The 17969-nt window shown below is 45.2% G+C and overlaps 1 protein-coding gene across 2 annotated transcripts in view; it reads right to left on the bottom strand.

The window, feature by feature from the left end:
• Positions 1-17969, bottom strand: part of LOC135898570 (actin-related protein 2/3 complex subunit 3-B-like) — a 90720-nt gene that overhangs the window by 47992 nt on the left and 24759 nt on the right. The window contains exon 4 of one of the 2 annotated variants that reach the window (XM_070534602.1): positions 8407-10662. The exons of the other annotated variant lie outside the window; for it this stretch is intronic. Within the exon in view, the coding sequence (XP_070390703.1) occupies positions 10210-10662 (453 nt within the window). The 3' untranslated portion in view covers positions 8407-10209. Of the gene's footprint in view, positions 1-8406; positions 10663-17969 lie in introns of those variants that run through there. 2 annotated transcript variants of the gene reach the window in all.

The raw sequence follows: 17969 nt of genomic DNA on the forward strand, positions 1-17969 counted from the left end.
CTCCTGAGCTCTAAACTGCGTGCGGGCTGTTATGCGGGGCAAAGCGCAAAATATTTCCGTTCATATGGCGAGGAAAATAAGGTGCTTAATTATTCCTGTATTTTGTAACAAAATTTTGATCGTTCTCACTAGTTTTTTTTTTACTGTTTTCTAAGGGAGCGCCAACAATCCGATGGCCTCGCACAAGCGAAACAGGTCTGGTACCAGGTAGCTGCAGTTGGTGGGGCTAATTTCTTGGAATGCAGGTGCGGTTGTTGTCTTGTACCAGAGGGGTCCTGATGATGCAGCTTTAAGTAGGGATGGTAATTTTACGTGCCCTGTCATGGTTTGTGCAACTGTACAACACCTGCATCTGTCATGCTCGCCCTGTTATACGGGCTTTGACTGCACATGTAGTTGAACATTATAACTACTGTAGTACCTCATTTTCCAATGAGTGCAGGTTTAGCATCATATGCTGCTTGTTCGAGTGCTGTAGGCTTTTGTTCTGGATGTTGTACTCTTAAGTGGTTGCACGATACAATTGGCCTGGTGTATTTTCTATTTCATTTTGAGAGGACTTTATATCTTCGCAAAAGTGATGGCATGGGAAAGAACTACAGCCCTTCTTACTATAACATCTATTTTGTTTTCAGTGTGCAGGTGATGAAGGGCAGGCGTCTGCTAACCAGGCAGTCAAACGACCTCGCCAGTTGGTTGCCAAGCGCGGCCAACCCAGTAGAGACCATTACAAACAAGACCAAACTGAAAGTACAGATGATAGTGTTCTGCGTGCTTTAATAATATATGGCACCAACACAGTGCTGTAAATTCCCTCACAGGTTACGTGCCAAAAAGCTCACAGGTGCTCTAGCATATAGCGCGCGGTTTGTATAAACGTAATAGCGTACCTACCCGATGTATTCGCTTCTGCAGTCTGCACAGCACTCAGTGTGTCCATTGTGGACTTGCACGAGGTCTTGAAGTTTGATTGAATCCAGACAGCGAAAATGACAGGTTAGAAAAAACGTGAAACACGCCTTCCGCCCAGCTAAAAAGCCCAAGTTTCGCTTTCGCGCCGGGTCGCATCTCCCGGCGTGGCAGCCCAGGCCTGCTACTTCGCGGCGCTTGGGATAGATGGCGCTACCGGCGCTCATCAATATGGCGGCGCCCTTTGAATTCACGGTGTTCTGGTGTATAGACGACGTGTCGATGCCAGGATGAAGAGGAAGTATAATAGATGCCCCGATACTTGTATTCCGAAGCCTTTATATGTGGAACGCCATTTAGAGTTCAAGTAGGAGATTTCGGTGACTTTTCTTGGAGAAAACCTAGCACATACGATTTTCTTTAAATTTAGTGTCATTCTCCTTTTTTCGCACCATGTTTGTATCATGCATGTTCAGATAATGTTTGAATTTCACGATACTCATTACCAGCATTCATTTTATTATAGGGTATGCAGACGTCGGCAAAGATACTTATCAGCGAAGCTATATTTACGTTGATATTAATATAAAGTAAAAAAAAAAGATGAGAAACCAAAACCGATCCCTGGGGCACTCCTGATGTTACGTCCGAGATACTTGATACTCAAAAGACGACACTCGCAGCGAGTGTCGTCTTTTCCTGTTTGTCTTCACTGTGTCCGTGTCTGTGCGCTGCTTCACCAGCAAGGTATGATGATCACTCACCAACTAGCCCAACTTTCCACTTTACTGATGTTGGGGAAGTTTCCTTGCGCGCGAGAAGAGGCGTATCCTTGCGAGGGAGAAATGGGCGCATCACTCCATGGACTTGTATTACTCTTTCACTTGCGAAAATAAGCTAGGAGTTTCACTTCAGGGGGGGGGGGGGGGGGCTGGGGGAACCCATGACCCCCCCTCTTGAATACGTGCCTGGTACAGGTATCAACCGCATTGGTGAATGCACTTCAGCGGCTGCTGAACGATGATCCAATAGATAAGGTGGTTCGGCTATCTATTGGTTATATGCACGGCTTACTGAGGAAGGAGTATGGCCACGTGGCACCGAACGTAAGAGCTGAGCCTATCCTTCTATTGCGATAGCAATTATATTGATACTCTAAGCGCGTTTCTGCTGTCGGCGTCACTGTGATGTTCTGTACAAAGTGCAAGGGTGATAAAATCGTCGCCGCGTGCTGTATGTGCGAGTGAAAGCGTGCGAGGATGAGGCGGCAATCGCGGCTCCACCTCGTGCACAAAATGAGGAAGGCGGGGAGGAAGCGCGCCGTCTTCCGTCGCCGTCTTCCGCGCCTGCGGCAAGAAGGACGTTCCACGTCCGCCGCCAAGGTTTGTGAGTGGTGGCGCTGGCTAACACTCCCAGGGTTCTACTAGGACACATAAATACCAAAGAAAGTGGATGGGTAAACGGCGCCGCGGTAGCTCAATCGGTAGAGCATCGCACGCGAAATGCGAGAGTTGTGGGTTCGGTTCCCACCTGCGCAAGTTATTTTTTCATCCACTTTAATTTCCATTAATTTATCGTTTCCTTGTTTAATTTATTTAACTACCAGTGATTTCCCCTATGTTCTCCTTGGTGTCAGTGTTTGTTGGCTTCTTATGATATGCCTATTCTGAAGCCATTCTGAAGTTCTCCCAAAATGCCATTATTCTCTGAACATGCTTGAAGCTTTAATTTGATTGCCTCCATTGCTAGCCTGTATATTACGTATGTAAGGGTCAACGGTCTGTACGAGTATAATTCTTAATAATTGGCGGCTCTTCTGAGTCTCTAAGGTGCCTTTCTGTAACCGCATACACCCCTATTTGTTCTCTATTTAACTGCTCCTCAATCTCTGCCCACTTTTCCTTCCTTCTGCCGCCCTGCATGTTTATGTAACCTATTGCATGGCGAGCTCTCTTTCTTACTTTCCTTCTTTTTCTGTTATCGACGGCAATACTTTTCTGAGGTTTCCCTAGGGGACCTCCTTCATTACAATCTACTCTGGCCTCCTGTGTGCCCGCGGGCTCTCTAAAAAAGCAACAGCGTACCACCAAGTCGCTAGCCCACTTCTCGTGCCAGCCTGTAATTGAAGTGGAGACCGTCTCGTTTAAAACCACCACACCTTCTCACTTCCCTGTTTAAATCGACAACCTCGAAGCCTTTCTCTTGGCTCATTTCCCATATAGTGTCATTAGCAGCCACTACGGCTCCTTGTACATGACTGTCACGTACAGGCACCTCCGGCACCGTGCACACACGATCTGCACCTAGGGGATAGCTCGCGCAAGTCGTCCACCCCCTTCGCCAAGCGCTGGGCTAGTCCTGTCCCTTTCCTAGCTGTTTAGGACGTCATTTAGCCGACTTGCTACTATGACAAGGTTGCGCAGGTGGGCATTTTCCGCGAGCTTTTCTTTTGCTCGCTCCATGACAGAACCCAGTGTCCGCCCTGTAAATGTCCCTACCGTCACTCTTTTATCGTCTTTCACCCTCTCCACAATTGCTTTTGAGCACCTAGCCAGGTTTCAGTCGCCGGCGATAATCACCCTTTCACTTTCTCCTACCTCTCCCTGCTTCCCTTTGTCCTTTTCCGCGTGATTCGGACTCGACAAGGGGCATGGTCCCCTGGGCTCCTGCTTTCTCCGCGTGGGGGACTCAAGGTAGGTGCCGCTCTTTCCAGCTAACTCTTCTTCACGCTGTACGCATTTCACGTACTTTTCTGACACTCCCTCTCCTGTCGCGTCGGGGGTCTGCGTTCCATTGTCACGCACATTCTCGTTCACAATGGCGGCCCTATTCAGCTTTTTCTCGGCTGCGTCAAGTCTCTTTTCAACTACCTTTCGTGCATCACGCTCCCTGTTTAGCTCATTTTTGAGCTCTTGTACCCGTTTAACAAGCTCTTCCTGGAAAGCCTCCATTTTTTGCAGCCTAGTATCGACATCACATTGTGTTCCGGTTGATTCGATGCCCTCTCCATTCTCATCCGTCTCCTCATCTGCCTTGGGGGACCCCCCGCGCACTGCCTGCGTTCGGCGTGCGCTACTCTGGCGCCACCTAGCAGCCATCGCCGCAAAATCCTTCGTGTTCGGCACTGCGCTTCTCGCGATTTCGCCATACCCTCCTCCGCTTTCCGCCTCATAGTTCCGCTGCGCCCTCCTTTCCGCTTTCCTCCTCGCACCTCTTCTCTCTCGCCGCTTTTTTCGTCCCCTGCTGCGCGCCGCGTTCGCGCTCATCTTTCGCTATGCTCGTCCGCTCGGTTACGCCGGGAACGCCGACGCTCTCCGCAGAAACGGGCGCCTAAGTGCTGCGCTCTAAAATATAAAAGAATCATGATGCAAGATAGGATTATAAGACCTACGGGGTTCGGTCGTCAGAGGTACTGCGACCGAACACCGTAGGCCCTAGAATCGTGTCGTGCATCGCCTCTTTTCAGTCTCTTTCTTCCATGAACAGGTTGGCTAACGTTAGCTTGGACATCCTATATATGCGATGTCGGCAGCAAAATGCGTGCCGTGGTTGAGACGTCGTGCTTTTATTCTAAAGCACGCATGCCTCTTCGCCGTCAATCTCTGTGGCCGTTGTGCAACTGCGCACTCCATCACGCTCTTCAGCCGTCACACATACATACGGGTATGTGCGGACCATTTCGCTGTTTACAAGCAGAGATCCTGGCGAGCTTGTGGTTTTCCTCCTCGAATTAGCAGAGGGCAAGAGAGACTGTGGCGAGCCTCAGTAGTGTGGTAAAACAGAAGCCTGAAGATTTTTAACAGTTTTACTCTGCGGCTAATTACAAATTATCGAATCAATTTCGCCGTATATTACATAAAAATTTATAAAGATCTTCACTGCTTGAGGCATGATACTGGTTTCTGTTATTTGCAAACGCAGAAAGGGGTGTGTCTTACGTAGAACCCACTTCAAAACACACTTTATTTTTCTGCATAGTGGCCGGACAGGACACGGTACTGGAAGGTCGTTGGCGTCGCAGGCCTTCCTGCTTCTAAAGCGCGCGCGAAACGATCGACGACCCTCTCCCGTGCAGATACGGCACCCTCGGCGCACAGTTTGCCTGGGCCCTGCTCACTCGGTTCTCGGCCGACGAGCTGGCCAGTGCCGTGCCGTCAGAAGCCGGTTGCCGCAGCACTTGGGCGAGCAAGGGCTGGCTGCACCGGATTTGCCTGGTGCGCGAGCTGCAGCTACGCGCTCTCGCCGACGCTCGCGGTTCGCGAGTCGAGCAGAGGCTCGCGGGCCTCGAGCACCTCTCCGAGCAGGCGCTGCTGTTCGCCGTTGGCTGCCTGCTGCTGTGCGACGGGGACCCCTCGGAGCAGCTGGTGGCGCTTTGCAACGAGCCGCTCGCCGGAGACGCGCGCTTCGCCGAGGCGTTCGACTGCCCGCCCCGAAGCGCCATGACGGGAACACCCCAGCACGCGTGCTCGGACAGTCAGAACGGCGGGACTTGACGGACTCGAATCGCACGGGCCACTGAATGCGTTCTGCGCAGCTCTTGAATACTTTCGACGAGCCTATCTTATTCTATCCGGTTGCAATGTAATACTACCTTCTTTCTGCACCTATGGTGGATGAAAAGTATAGAGTTATCATTACGGTGGTAGAAACATGTGTGTGTGGGTTTTTTGGAAATGATATTTTATATGGAAAGCACGAACTGGGATGCTGTAATCAGCAGTGAGCTCTTGCTGATTGTGCAAGTGAGAACTTGGACGTATAGCTTCGCGCGCGTAGAAGGGCATTTGCTGTGAATGCCGACACTGTGTGTCGCGTAGGCAGGACGACGCGATCGCGCTGTCGTCCCAGTTACTTGAGCCAGAGGGAGTAATATATTTCAATATTCTCTGGTTCATGTAGTTTGCATTCGTTTTATTTTGGGTGAAGACAGCGTGGCAGCACAAGAACAAGAGGTATAGCTTGGAAGCGATTTGTTCTAAGCACATAACTGAAAAAAAAAGAATATATGGCTTCGATTCTGCAAGCAACACGGGGACCATATGATACTGGCCATGAGGGCTCCATGTTAATTTTGACCAGCCCGTTTTCTTCAGTGTCCACATGAATCTGAGTATGTGAGTGTTCTTGCATCCCTACCTCGTTGAAATGCTACCGCTGGTGTCTGAAATCGAGCCCGATACCTCGTGATCAGCGTAAATATGCTGTGACCCCTGAACCACCACGGCGGGTCAAGAAAGAACGCAACACTTTAGAATCCGTCTTTTATGTGTTGGCCAAACGTTTTCTATCAAGTGATTTACGCACTACAATTTAGTACTCTCCTGTTCAGACGATGGATCTCTAAGCTGGAAAATGTAAGAGCACAGGACTGGTGTAAACACTGTCTTCTATTTCCTAGACCACCTCGTTCGGACGTATCAGAAAATGATAGACCAAAATGCGAGTACGTAGAGCATCAGGGCTTTGAGAATGAAAGGTTTTCTATAGGGTGACATGGCGACATGTCATTGTGCTTACTTTAAGTTTTTCATTGCCTAGTGTAGTAGGTATGCAGGGTTCATTGCTTCGTAATATGGGCCGGAAAACAAACGGTCAGGGCCCGTATTCACAAATGTTTTCGTTCGTATGTCTTCTCTGCCATTGTCTGGTTGTCTTCGCAAATGACGTGTGCAGCTTCAGGATTGGCATTAATTTTCTCTTACGAATTAATTTGGCGTAAAGATATTTGTGAATATGTGCCTAGTTTATCACGCTTAATTCCTGGACGACTCTTGCGAGAGCTTTTTTTTTTTTCTAGCAGTATACATACAAGGTGTTTCATCGAACACTTAAAACATTCTTAAAGGTTATTCCCGGTGGCAGATAGCCCAATTCTTGTTGATGAGGTGGTCTACTCGAAGCGGCGGACACTATTCGCACAAAAAAATTGAAATGCATCATCGAATAATTGAAGCAACTTTACTAATTAACTATTAAACTAATTAACCCCATAATGTAATTTACAAATTCTAGCTTCGGAGTTCGCAAGGTGGATCCACTTGAAACGAATTCTCAGGATGACACCAGTTTCGAGATAATAATTCCCGAACTTTGTGGAAAAATGCATTGGCGTTCCAGTTACTTTCGTACTTCAAGGCATAAAACGATGTTTTTTTATGTAACTGGAACGCCAATGCACGTCTCCGCAAAGTTTGGGAATTAATATCTCGCAACTGGTGTCATCCTGAGAATTCGTTCGAAGTGTATTTGCCTTGCGAACTTACTCACGAACCTTCAAACAAACCTCAAAAAAACGAAATAATGAACAAGCTATAGCAGTACCTTAAACCTGCCAATTTGAAAATTTCATCGCACCACGTATTTCTGTGCCGTCCTCGACTGCGCTTCCTTTCTCTGGGCACTCACTCGGTAACTATAGTAGACTACCGGTTACCGGCCTTGCGCATTACATGCGGTCTGCCCAGCTCCATTTCTTTCTCTCATTGGCATTCCAGTTACTTTTGTGCTTGAATGCATAAAACGACGTTTTCTTGAGAAAGTAGCTGGAACGCAATGCATTTCTCCGCAAAGCTCTGGGATTAATATATCGAAACTGGTGTTATCGTGAGATTTCGTTACATGTGGATCCGCCTTGCGAACTCCACCGCTAGAATTTATAAATTTCAATATGAGCCACAGCATAATCAGTGAAAAATTGAATTAGTGAATTCATCTTAACTAGTCAATTATGCATTTCAATTCTTTTTGTGCAGGTAATGTCCGGCTTTTCGAGTAGACCAGCTCATGAACTAGAATTGTGCTATCTGCTACAGACCTTTAAAAAATTTTGAAAGTGTTCGCTGAAACACTCCGTATATATACGTGCCGAAGAACATGTATATGCGCCGAATATATGTAACGTGCTTCTGAGGGACGAAGAACGCGTCGTCGCCTATCACCCGGCAGTGGAGCGAGGGCTGCTTTCTGCCTGCTGCTACCGCTGTGGGGATGGTGGTGAAATATATTTATTCACATGGATGACCTCGAGGCTTGGGAAACGTTGGGGCAAAGTGTGGCACGCCTCTTATCAGGGAGTCTAAAATGACTTTTTGCATCTAGGACAGAAGAGCGCGATATAGGATGCACTAATAAGTACGCGCAGTCGTGTTGCACGCGTTTATTAGAGGGCCTGTCTCTCTTCCCCCCCCCTCTCCCTCGAGGCCACGATATGCGTGCAGCACGCAAAGGTGGCCGAGTCAGAGCTGATCAGCGCAGTCTCGCCGCAGACGTCATGTGTTTTGAGCAAGAAAACTGGCTCCTGCAACCATGGGTTGGGCGAGTTCGCATAATTCCAGCAACGCTCTTGTAACGGGAGCGTACGCACAGCGAGAGGGACCAGACCTCTTGTGTGCACGTGTCCTTGCCGTCCTTCATGTAGGCGTGCTGTTCCAAGTTTAAACGTGTTTTTTTTTATAATATTGCGAAATTAGCTTTCGCGGGAACGTAATGACACATGAAAAAAGTTTTGCTCACACTTTATTGACAGGCACATGGCACAGGTAGCATATAAATAAGGAAACATTGCAACGTATCGTGCTCATTTACACCGACACGGACGAAACACGTTTCTCCGACTGGACGCGCGCTTCACAAAATGTCGGCGAGAAGCTCTGTGCCGATGGGTGCAGCACCAAGCATGACCAGTTGACGATCACTAACGCTAATGACGCCGTTCTTCACAGAAATAGCAGGCAATGGAAAAATGTATGCTTTAAGGCTGGTGAGACTGGCACATTGTAAGAGACAAGAACAAGCAACAACAATGAATATTCTTTGTTTTCGATGACTTCTCGACAAGATGATGTTTCTGCAAACCGCTGTACGCTGACCCTACCAATAGCGGCGGATGAACAACATAAATCTTGACGCAACGGTTTGTCACCTTTTGATGACATCGGTGCCTTGCTCACGTCACTCTTCAAACTTAAAGATGCCTCGCTCTATAAATGTCTTGCCTTGATGACTTTGCACGAGTCACCAGGAAGGTTTTTTCAAGGAAGACAAGCCGCATTGCTGAATGTTCACATTCAGCCATATTCGCACCAATACGCGCGGGACTTAGCATATACACGACGCCATCAATGCTGTCACAGAAAATCGATCGCTTACGTCGTGAGGTTCCTGTCCCTGTGAAAACTGCAAGTTCACCCGATAACTACTCGACGGCATGGGAATAATGCTGACGTAGACCTGTTTCCGCGCACGTTCCTTTCCTCATCTCCGCTATACAGTACTGAAGCCCTTAAGTGCTTAGCGGGCTTCGAACGCTTAGGCAATTCTCATTGCCCGAGATTCTGAAGGGTGTGCGTAGAAAACAAGTATCTTGGTCAGAGCCAGCCTTTCTGATACTCCACTTTTGCAAGGCCTGAACTGAGGGTGGCGGACGCTATTCTCTTCTGGAGGCTGATTTTACCCCGTCAGTGCTCTGGTTGCTACTCGGATGGATTTGTTGTCAACATTCCTTTGCTTCTCATTTTTTTACAGAAGCGAGAACAAATTTGGAGGCCTGGGTGCTCTCAAAATACAAACTCAGAGCATATGGCATTTCTTTTCCACCGCCTGTCAAGATCAGGCTTAGCCCGACATATATATATCACTAACGTCGAAGAATGGGCGCCGGACCAGCTTGATGGCGGCGCGCGAGAACAGCGTGACACTCGGGCACGGTATAAAAATACGCTGCCGTGGACGCATTCTGGACACACTTATTGCACAGCGGTCGCGGTCACGTGTCGTGGCGAATTTACGCAAATTTAAATATCCGCAATGATTTCACGCTGTACGCGTTAGGTGGCATGGTTATCGCATAACAGTCAAAGCAAAGAGAGTCGCAAGGAGAGCGGGGGAGGCAGGGCAGTGGTGCGGAATTTCGGAGTTGCGTAACAACAAAAAAATCTCTCGATTAAGCGGTAAACGCGAGAGAAGTGCTTTAGCATTACGTCGCACCTCTTTGAGGTCCCGGATCCATGAATTGCATCGCGTTGCACACATTGCAAAGAGTTGTTTAGGAGCTCCACAACACTCGTGCTGTCTCTTCGAGGGGTGAAGCAAGTCAATATACACTTATAAGCTCTCCCATCCCCTCTTTACCTCCACCACTTGACCGGCTTCCCACACTTCATACACACAATCACTTCTTTCCACTTTGACACTCCTGTAATGCTAATGAATAAAAAAAAAAGTTCATGTGCGGACTCCTGTAGAGCGCTGATTTCAAGTGCGCCGTCACGTCGCCGAGGGCGCCACGTGCGCGCTTGGTTTCTACGCGGCCCGCCAGAGCAGCGCGCCGACGGCGAGTGCGACGGCAAGCACGTCGCTACCGGCGGCGCTGACGAGTCGGCTCGAGCCGTTGGCCGCCGGGGTGGCGCCTGGTGCGCCCCCCGCGCTGTTTGGGGCAGCGGTGGTGGACGGTGTCGCCGTGGCATTGCCGGCGCTCGTGGCCGTCCCGGTGACCTTTGTGGCAGCTGCAGTTGACTCGTTTTTACTAGAAGTGGTCGTGGAGTTGGAAATGAGGCCATTTTGTTTAGTCGGATTTGAGCTTCCGGGGGTAACAGAAGATGCGTTTCCTGCACTGGCCGGGGCATTGACCTTGGGGCCCGTTTTGTTGCTCGAATTTGAGGTTCCGTTGGCACCAAGCTGCGTACAATTGTTGTTCCGGCAGGTCCCGTAAGATGTCCCTGTGTGTGGCTCCGTTTTGGTCACACGATTGTCTTCCTGTGAATGCAGAAGATAGTGACGTTTGTAAATGTCACTGTCTGTGTCGGGCATGCAGTGAGCGAGTTCAGTGGAGAGAGCTATTTTGTCCGCCGATTTAGTTAGAGCCGTAATTTTCAATTGTCCGTAACTTTGTCACGTGCGACTGGTAAAGACGTTCATCAGCCGCCCTCATAAGATCGGCACAGCCTTTGGATTGAGTCGCATTCGAATTTATGAGCAGTCTACACGTGGCAATTTTATCATGTTCCACTTGGCCCACAGCAAAAAAAAAAAGCTTATTTGTTTTATTTGTCAAGTTACGAGTTTATATTTACTCATATATCGAGAATAAGTTTTGGCGTAGGGACTACCATGTTTGCGATCCAACTTTTGATTTAAAAAACGTAATCGACAAACCTCTTGCAGTGTCATCGCTGCATTTATTGGCACGTTTGTAAGCTAAATAATCGAAAAACAAGATAATGAATACGCTATAACCAAACCTTACAAAAACTAAATAATGAACAACCTTTAACCAACCTTAAACCTGCCAATTTGAAAATTTTATCACAGCACCTATTTCTCTGCCGTCCTCGACTGCGCTTCCCTTGTCTGGGCACCCATTCGGTAACTATAATAAACTACCGGTTATTTGCCTTGCGCATTACATGCGGTCTGCCCAGCTCAATTTTTTCCTCCTGAACTCCACTAGAATATCGAATACTCCGTCTTTATCACAAGTCCACACCGCCATCTTCTTGCCTCTTAACGTTACGCCTAACATTTTTCATGTCATCGCTCGTTGCGCAGTTCTTAAATTTATCTCAAGCTTCTTTGTTAACCTCGAAGTTTCTGTCCCACATGTTAGTACCAGTAGAATGGAGTGAGTGCGCACTTTTTTTTTTCGATGACAGCGGTAAGCTTACTGCCGGTCATGGTTTAGCAATGTCTGCCGTATGCGTTCCAACCCATTTATATTCTTCGACAAATTTCCAGGTTATTGCACATTACTCTTGCCTTGCTCATATTAATATTATTTATTTATTTATTTATTTATTTATTTATTTATTTATTTATTTATTTATTTATTTATTTATTTATTTATTCAGTACCCACAGGCGCCAAAAGGCATTACAGTGGGGGGAAAGTTTCTACAGAACAGGTATAAACTTTCACAAAATATTTTTTTTTTTAGCCGACGTGAGAAAAAACCACAAAAGTTCAACAGAACTTAGAGAATTTTCAAAACACGGTAAGTTATACATGGGCAAATTCAATCTAAAGGTAAAAGAAATGGGCTAGTTGAGTCACTTCAAGAGGGCAAAAAATACATCATTTGACACGACGTTGACGACACTGGCAGGTAACCTATTCCATTCTTGTATAGTTCTTGGAAAAAATGTTTTCTTATACAGTTCTGTCTTGCATGGAACTTCTCGTACCTTTAGCGCATGATCCACGCGTAGTGATCGGTAATGAGGCGGCATTATATATTTGTCCCTTTCTATACCAATTGTACCGTAGAATATGGAATGGAAAAGCTTCAGTCGCAGCTTTCTGCGTCGTACCTCCAAGGTATCCCATTTGAACTCTTCCTTAGCACTCGTAACGCTGAAATTAACTTTGTATCGACCTGACAGGTACCGCACACCTAAATTCTGTACACTCTTAAGTTTATTAATGTAACGTGCCGTCGGAGGTTCCAAAACTACACAGCCGTACTCAAGTACGGACCTTACGTACGTCTTGTACAGCAGCTCTCGTGTAGACGTGCTGAATGCTCTGGAGTTCCTACGAAGAAAACCTAACATTTTCCCTGCCTTAGCGGTTACATAGTTAACCTGCTTCTGCCATGATAATTCTGGGGTGTACCAAACACCTAGGTATTTAAACTGTGTTACTTTAGATATTAAATTGTTATTCAAGGTGTAAGAGAATTTTGTTATTTACATGTACCTTACAGACCTTCGAGAAGGCATAGTGTAAGGAGGGAAATACGGTAACATATTAGTATGGAATCGGAAAAGAAATAAACATCAGCATAATGAAAGGAGTACGCACAAAACTTGGGAAATTAATACATTAGCAAATACAATATGTAGAGCAATAAAAATAAATGGTAAACAACAACATAATAGCATAATAACACTGTAAACGTTTTTGCATTTTATACAGTAGTAAGTATTGTAAAAAAATTAGGAGCACTGAAATTCTTTAACTCGTAGAAAATGCAAGAAAATTACAAAAGACGTGACGTGCTTAGACGGTTGAAACGGCATATCGATCGGTTAGCAGATTGCGAAATGCAGTGTGTTTAGATTGGCAGGCGATGTTATCTGGCAGTGCGTTCCATAAACGGACCGCATGGGGCAAAGCTGAAAAATTAAAAGCGTGTCATCATCATCATCATCAGCCTGGTTACGCCCACTGCAGGGCAAAGGCCTCTCCCATATTTCTCCAACAACCCTGGTCATGTACTAATTGTGGCCATGCCGTCCCTGCAAATTTCTTAATCTCATCCGCCCACCTAACTTTCTGCCGTCCCCTGTTACGCTTCCCTTCCCTTGGAATCCAGTCCGTAACCCTTAATGACCATCGGTTATCTTCCCTCCTCATTACATGTCCTGCCCTTGCCCATTTCTTTTTCTTGATTTCAACTAAGATGTCACTAACTCGCGTTTGTTCCCTCACCCAATCTGTTCTTTTCTTATCCCTTAACGTTACACCTATCATTCTTCTTTCCATAGCTCGTTGCGTCGTCCTCAATTTGAGTAGAACCCTTTTCGTAAGCCTCCAGGTTTCTGCCCCGTAGATGAGTACTGGTAAGACACAGCTATTATACACTTTTCTTTTGAGGGATAATGGCAACCTGCTGTTCATGATCTGAGAATGCCCGCCAAACGCACCCCAGCCCATTCTTATTCTTCTGATTATTTCTGTCTCATGATCCGGATCCGCAGTCACTACCTGCCCTAAGTAGATGTATTCCCTTACGACTTCCAGTGCCTCGCTGCCTATTGTAAGCTGCTGTTCTCTTCCGAGACTGTTAGACATTACTTTAGTTTTCTGCAGATTAATTTTTAGACCCACTCTTCTGCTTTGCCTCTCCAGGTCAGTGAGCATGCATTGCAGTTGGTCCCCTGAGTTACTAAGCAAGGCAATATCATCAGCGAATCGCAAGTTACTAAGGTATTCTCCATTAACTTTTATCCCCATTTCTTCCCAATCCAGGTCTCTGAATACCTCCTGTAAACACGCTGTGAATAGCATTGGAGAGATCGTATCTCCCTGCCTGACGCCTTTCTTTATCGGGATTTTTTTGCTTTCTTTATGGAGGACTACGGTGGCTGTGGAGGCGCTATAGATATTTTTCAGATATTTTTCAGCGTGTGTGTTGCCATAAATTCGGGTGTAGCTGAACTGATTGTTCAGTCGTTGTGACGTCGAGGATGCTTTCTTCAGGTTTGATAAGGTTAGGCCAACTGTGTGAACAAATCTATGAAGTAGTAATAGAAGGGAAATATCACGGCGAGTAGTTAGTGGTTGCAACGAAAGATCGATTTTTATTTGGATTACACTTGACTGGTTACTATAATTTTTAGAGATAAAACGGCTCGCTCTATTCTGGGTGCTCTCTAGGAGTTCAATGAGGTAATTTTGGTGAGGAGACCATATACAAGAGGCGTACTCAATTTGTGGCCGTACAATAGTTACGTAAGCTAGTTTTTGTAGTGGTGAAGGCGCACTTCTTAAGTTGCGGCGCAGAAATCCTAATGATCTGGAGGCGTTAGCTGAAATGGAGGTGATGTGTTTAGTCCATGAAAGATTGTGTGTAAGGAGCACTCCTAAGTACTTATATTCTGTGGTGTGGTCAACTATGTTAGAATCCAGATGATAAGAAAAGTGAGAGTTAACAATTTTTCGAGAAAAGGAAACTACTTTGCACTTTGACACGTTTAAGGACATGAGCCACGTAGCACACCAATCACTGATATGTGCAAGATCATTTTGGAGTGCCGCGTGGTCAGAGGGACAGTTAATCGAACGGTATACAATGCAGTCGTCAGCAAATAATCGTACAGAAGATGATATATTGTTCGGTAAGTCGTTAATGTAAATTAAAAAGAGAAGAGGCCCAAGTACACTGCCTTGAGGCACACTAGAGGTGACGTCAGAGAGGCCAGAGGAAAATTTAGCAACAACAGTGTACTGTTCGCGATTAGTAAGAAAATTACGAATCAATGATAGGGTTAGTAAGTCGAGTTTAATTGCTGAGAGCTTTGATATCAGGAGACTATGGGCTACACGATCGAATGCTTTCGAGAAATACAAAAAGATGCAGTCAATTTGTTTATTACTGTCCATATCAAAGTGTAAGTCTGACGTGAATTCTAGTAGTTGGGTTTTGCAAAAAAATCCTTTTCGGAAACCATGCTGTTTCGGGTAAAAAAGGTTATTACATTCAAGATGAGAATATATATGGGATGCGATAATGTGTTCCAGCATTTTGCAGCAAATGCATGTTAGTGATATAGGACGGTAATTATCACAAGAACTCTTGTTGCTTTCCTAAAGTCTGTAGGAAGCATACCAGCTAGTTGTAAGCGATTGGTTAAATAGGTGTAGCAGAATTTTGCTTGATACTAGTATTGTGTTCTTTAGTACTTTAGAATTTATACCATCTATACCAGAGGATGAAAACATTTTAAGGTTATCTATAAGATCTACTACGCCTTTTAAAGTGATAGTGATGGGAGCCATGTACTGGAAATCAAAATCGGGTACAAAAGGTATGTTAAAACTATCTTCTCTTGTAAAGACGGATGTGAAAAATGAGTTGAATGCTGTCGTACATTGACTGTCAGGAATAGGTGTGTTGTTTTTATCCTCCAATGAAATATTACTGCACTTATTACTAGGGTTAACTATGTTCCAGAATTTTCTTGGATTGCTTGTAAGAATTTCCGGTAAATCTTTTGAAAAATATTTATTCTTGGCGACCAATAAAGCTGTGCAGTACTATTTTAGATAGCTTTTGTATTTATCCCAAGCCAATGTTGTTTGTACGCGCTTTGCATTTTCATATAGGCGTTTTTTCTTGTTTCTCATTCTGTGAAGAGTTTTAGTAAACAATGGGTTGGAATTATCGCTAGTTATAGTAACAAGAGGAACGTGCCTTTCAATCAATGTAGACAACTGATCTCTGAACAGAACCCAATTTTCGTTGACAGATCTGCTGTAAAAGGATGGCTCCAATACATCAACAAAAAAGTTGTCCAGTTTTAAATTGATGATATCATAATTACCTTTATTGTAGTCTCTAATTTGCTTTGTTGTGGAAGCGGTGGACGCGCACAGAATATCGATGGTCACTTGGAGTAGCTGGTGATCACTGAATCCATCTAAGTAAGTTATGTGTGTGACAGTTTCTGGAGCTGTTGTTAAAATGAGATCCAAAAGATTGGACTTACGAGTCGGTTTATTAACTACTTGAAATAGGTTAAAATCTAATGTTAAGGAAATAAAGCTTGTGCACATATGACACGAAGAGGATAGATTAACCCAGTCGATTAAAGGAAGATTGAAATCTCCGAATAGGTACATAATATCTGCCTGATGCAGAACAATTACCTCATTAATGCTGTCATGTAATGCAGTTACGAAGGAAAAATCAGAATCCGGCGCACGGTAGCAGTTACCGAGCAGTACCTTCACGGTGGATACAGAGCAGGCTACCCAAATGATTTCGAGGTTAGTACGGGTTTGAGCAACAAATGATGTGATATTCTTTTTTAATTCCTTTCATGACACCGCCCCCTCTTTTCTTATCACGGTCGCGCCTGTATATGTTGTAGGTTGTGTTACCGGGGAAAATTTAGTTGTCAGTTATTTCAGGGTTTAACCAGGTTTCTGTAAAAGCAAGAGCATCCGAATTGCAATCGTCGAGAAAAGAAGAAACAAGATCGCGCTTTGACAAAATACTACGGATGTTAGCAAACGATAATGATAAGGATGAAGAAGTAAACGTTTGAATCGGTTTATGGTGATAGCGCACATGCGTATTGTGCCGGAGCTATCTGTTGACCATGACAACTGCATCGTTTGAAACATCGTAGGTGTACGTAGTCTATGCGCATTCGGTTGACATGCAACTTAAATGCCTTGTTATTATTCCTGGCAAAACTAATTAATTTCCGCTTCGCTTGTCGCGTTGCGGGAGAAAAATCCTCGCGGATTGAAAACGTCGATCCTTAAGTTTAGGTGCTGAAGCCAAGATACGCTCTTTATCTTTGAAAAAAGTGACCCTTGCTATGATTGGCCTGCGTTTTTCTTCAACCCTACTGTTACTCTTTCTCGGCTAACATCTCCAATAAATTGTTGCAAGTTATCTCCAGCGTTGCTGAACAGGATAATTTTATCTGCAGACCACAGGTTGCCGAGATATTAGCCGTCGATCTTCACTCCTAATCCTTCACAGTATAACAGCTTGAATACTTCTAAGCGTGCATCAAATACCATTGGAGAGATTGTGTCTCATTACCTGACCCCTTCCTAGGTCGGTATATTTTACTGGTCTTCTCGTGGAGAATAAAGGTAGCTGTGGAGCCTTCATTGATATTTTCCAAGATATTAACGTATAATTTCTGTATTCCTTGACTATGCTATGCCTCCATGAATTCAGGTATCTCTTCTGAATCAAATGCATTTTCGTAATAGGTTGATTGTACTCCGCAGATTTCTCAATTAGCTGATTGATGATATAGATGAGATACATTGTAGAATATCCCTTCCTGAAGCCATCCTGTCTCCTGGTTTTACGGAAATTAATGTTCTGATTCTATTGGAAATTACCTTGGTGAATATTTTGCATGTTACTAAAGTGAAGCTAATGGCCCTATAATGCTTCCATTCATTAACGTCTGCCTTCTTATGGATTTACATGATGTTGGCATTCTGCCAGCTCTCTGGTGCAACTGAAGTCTTGATGTATTTCGAATAAAGGGTCGCAAGCTTCTCGAGTATAATATCCTCTCTATCTTTGATTAAGTCGACTGTTACTCCGTCTTCTCCTGCCGCTTTCCCCCAGGCATATCTTGCAAAGCCGTTCTAACTTCATTTCTAGATACGCATGGAACTTCTGTATTCCTGTTCGCTACTTCCACTCAAGGCTATGCGGCTGCATAGGGTACTGTACTATTCAGCATAGAATTCTTCTGCTGTTTTTACTACATAATCGAAATTGCTAATAGCATTACTCTGCTTATTTTTCACTGCATACATCTTGCTTTTCATATGTTTCATTCTTACTGATTTCATGATGGGAC

This window comes from Dermacentor albipictus, chromosome 2, assembly GCF_038994185.2.
Source record: "Dermacentor albipictus isolate Rhodes 1998 colony chromosome 2, USDA_Dalb.pri_finalv2, whole genome shotgun sequence".
Lineage (NCBI taxonomy): Eukaryota > Metazoa > Arthropoda > Arachnida > Ixodida > Ixodidae > Dermacentor > Dermacentor albipictus.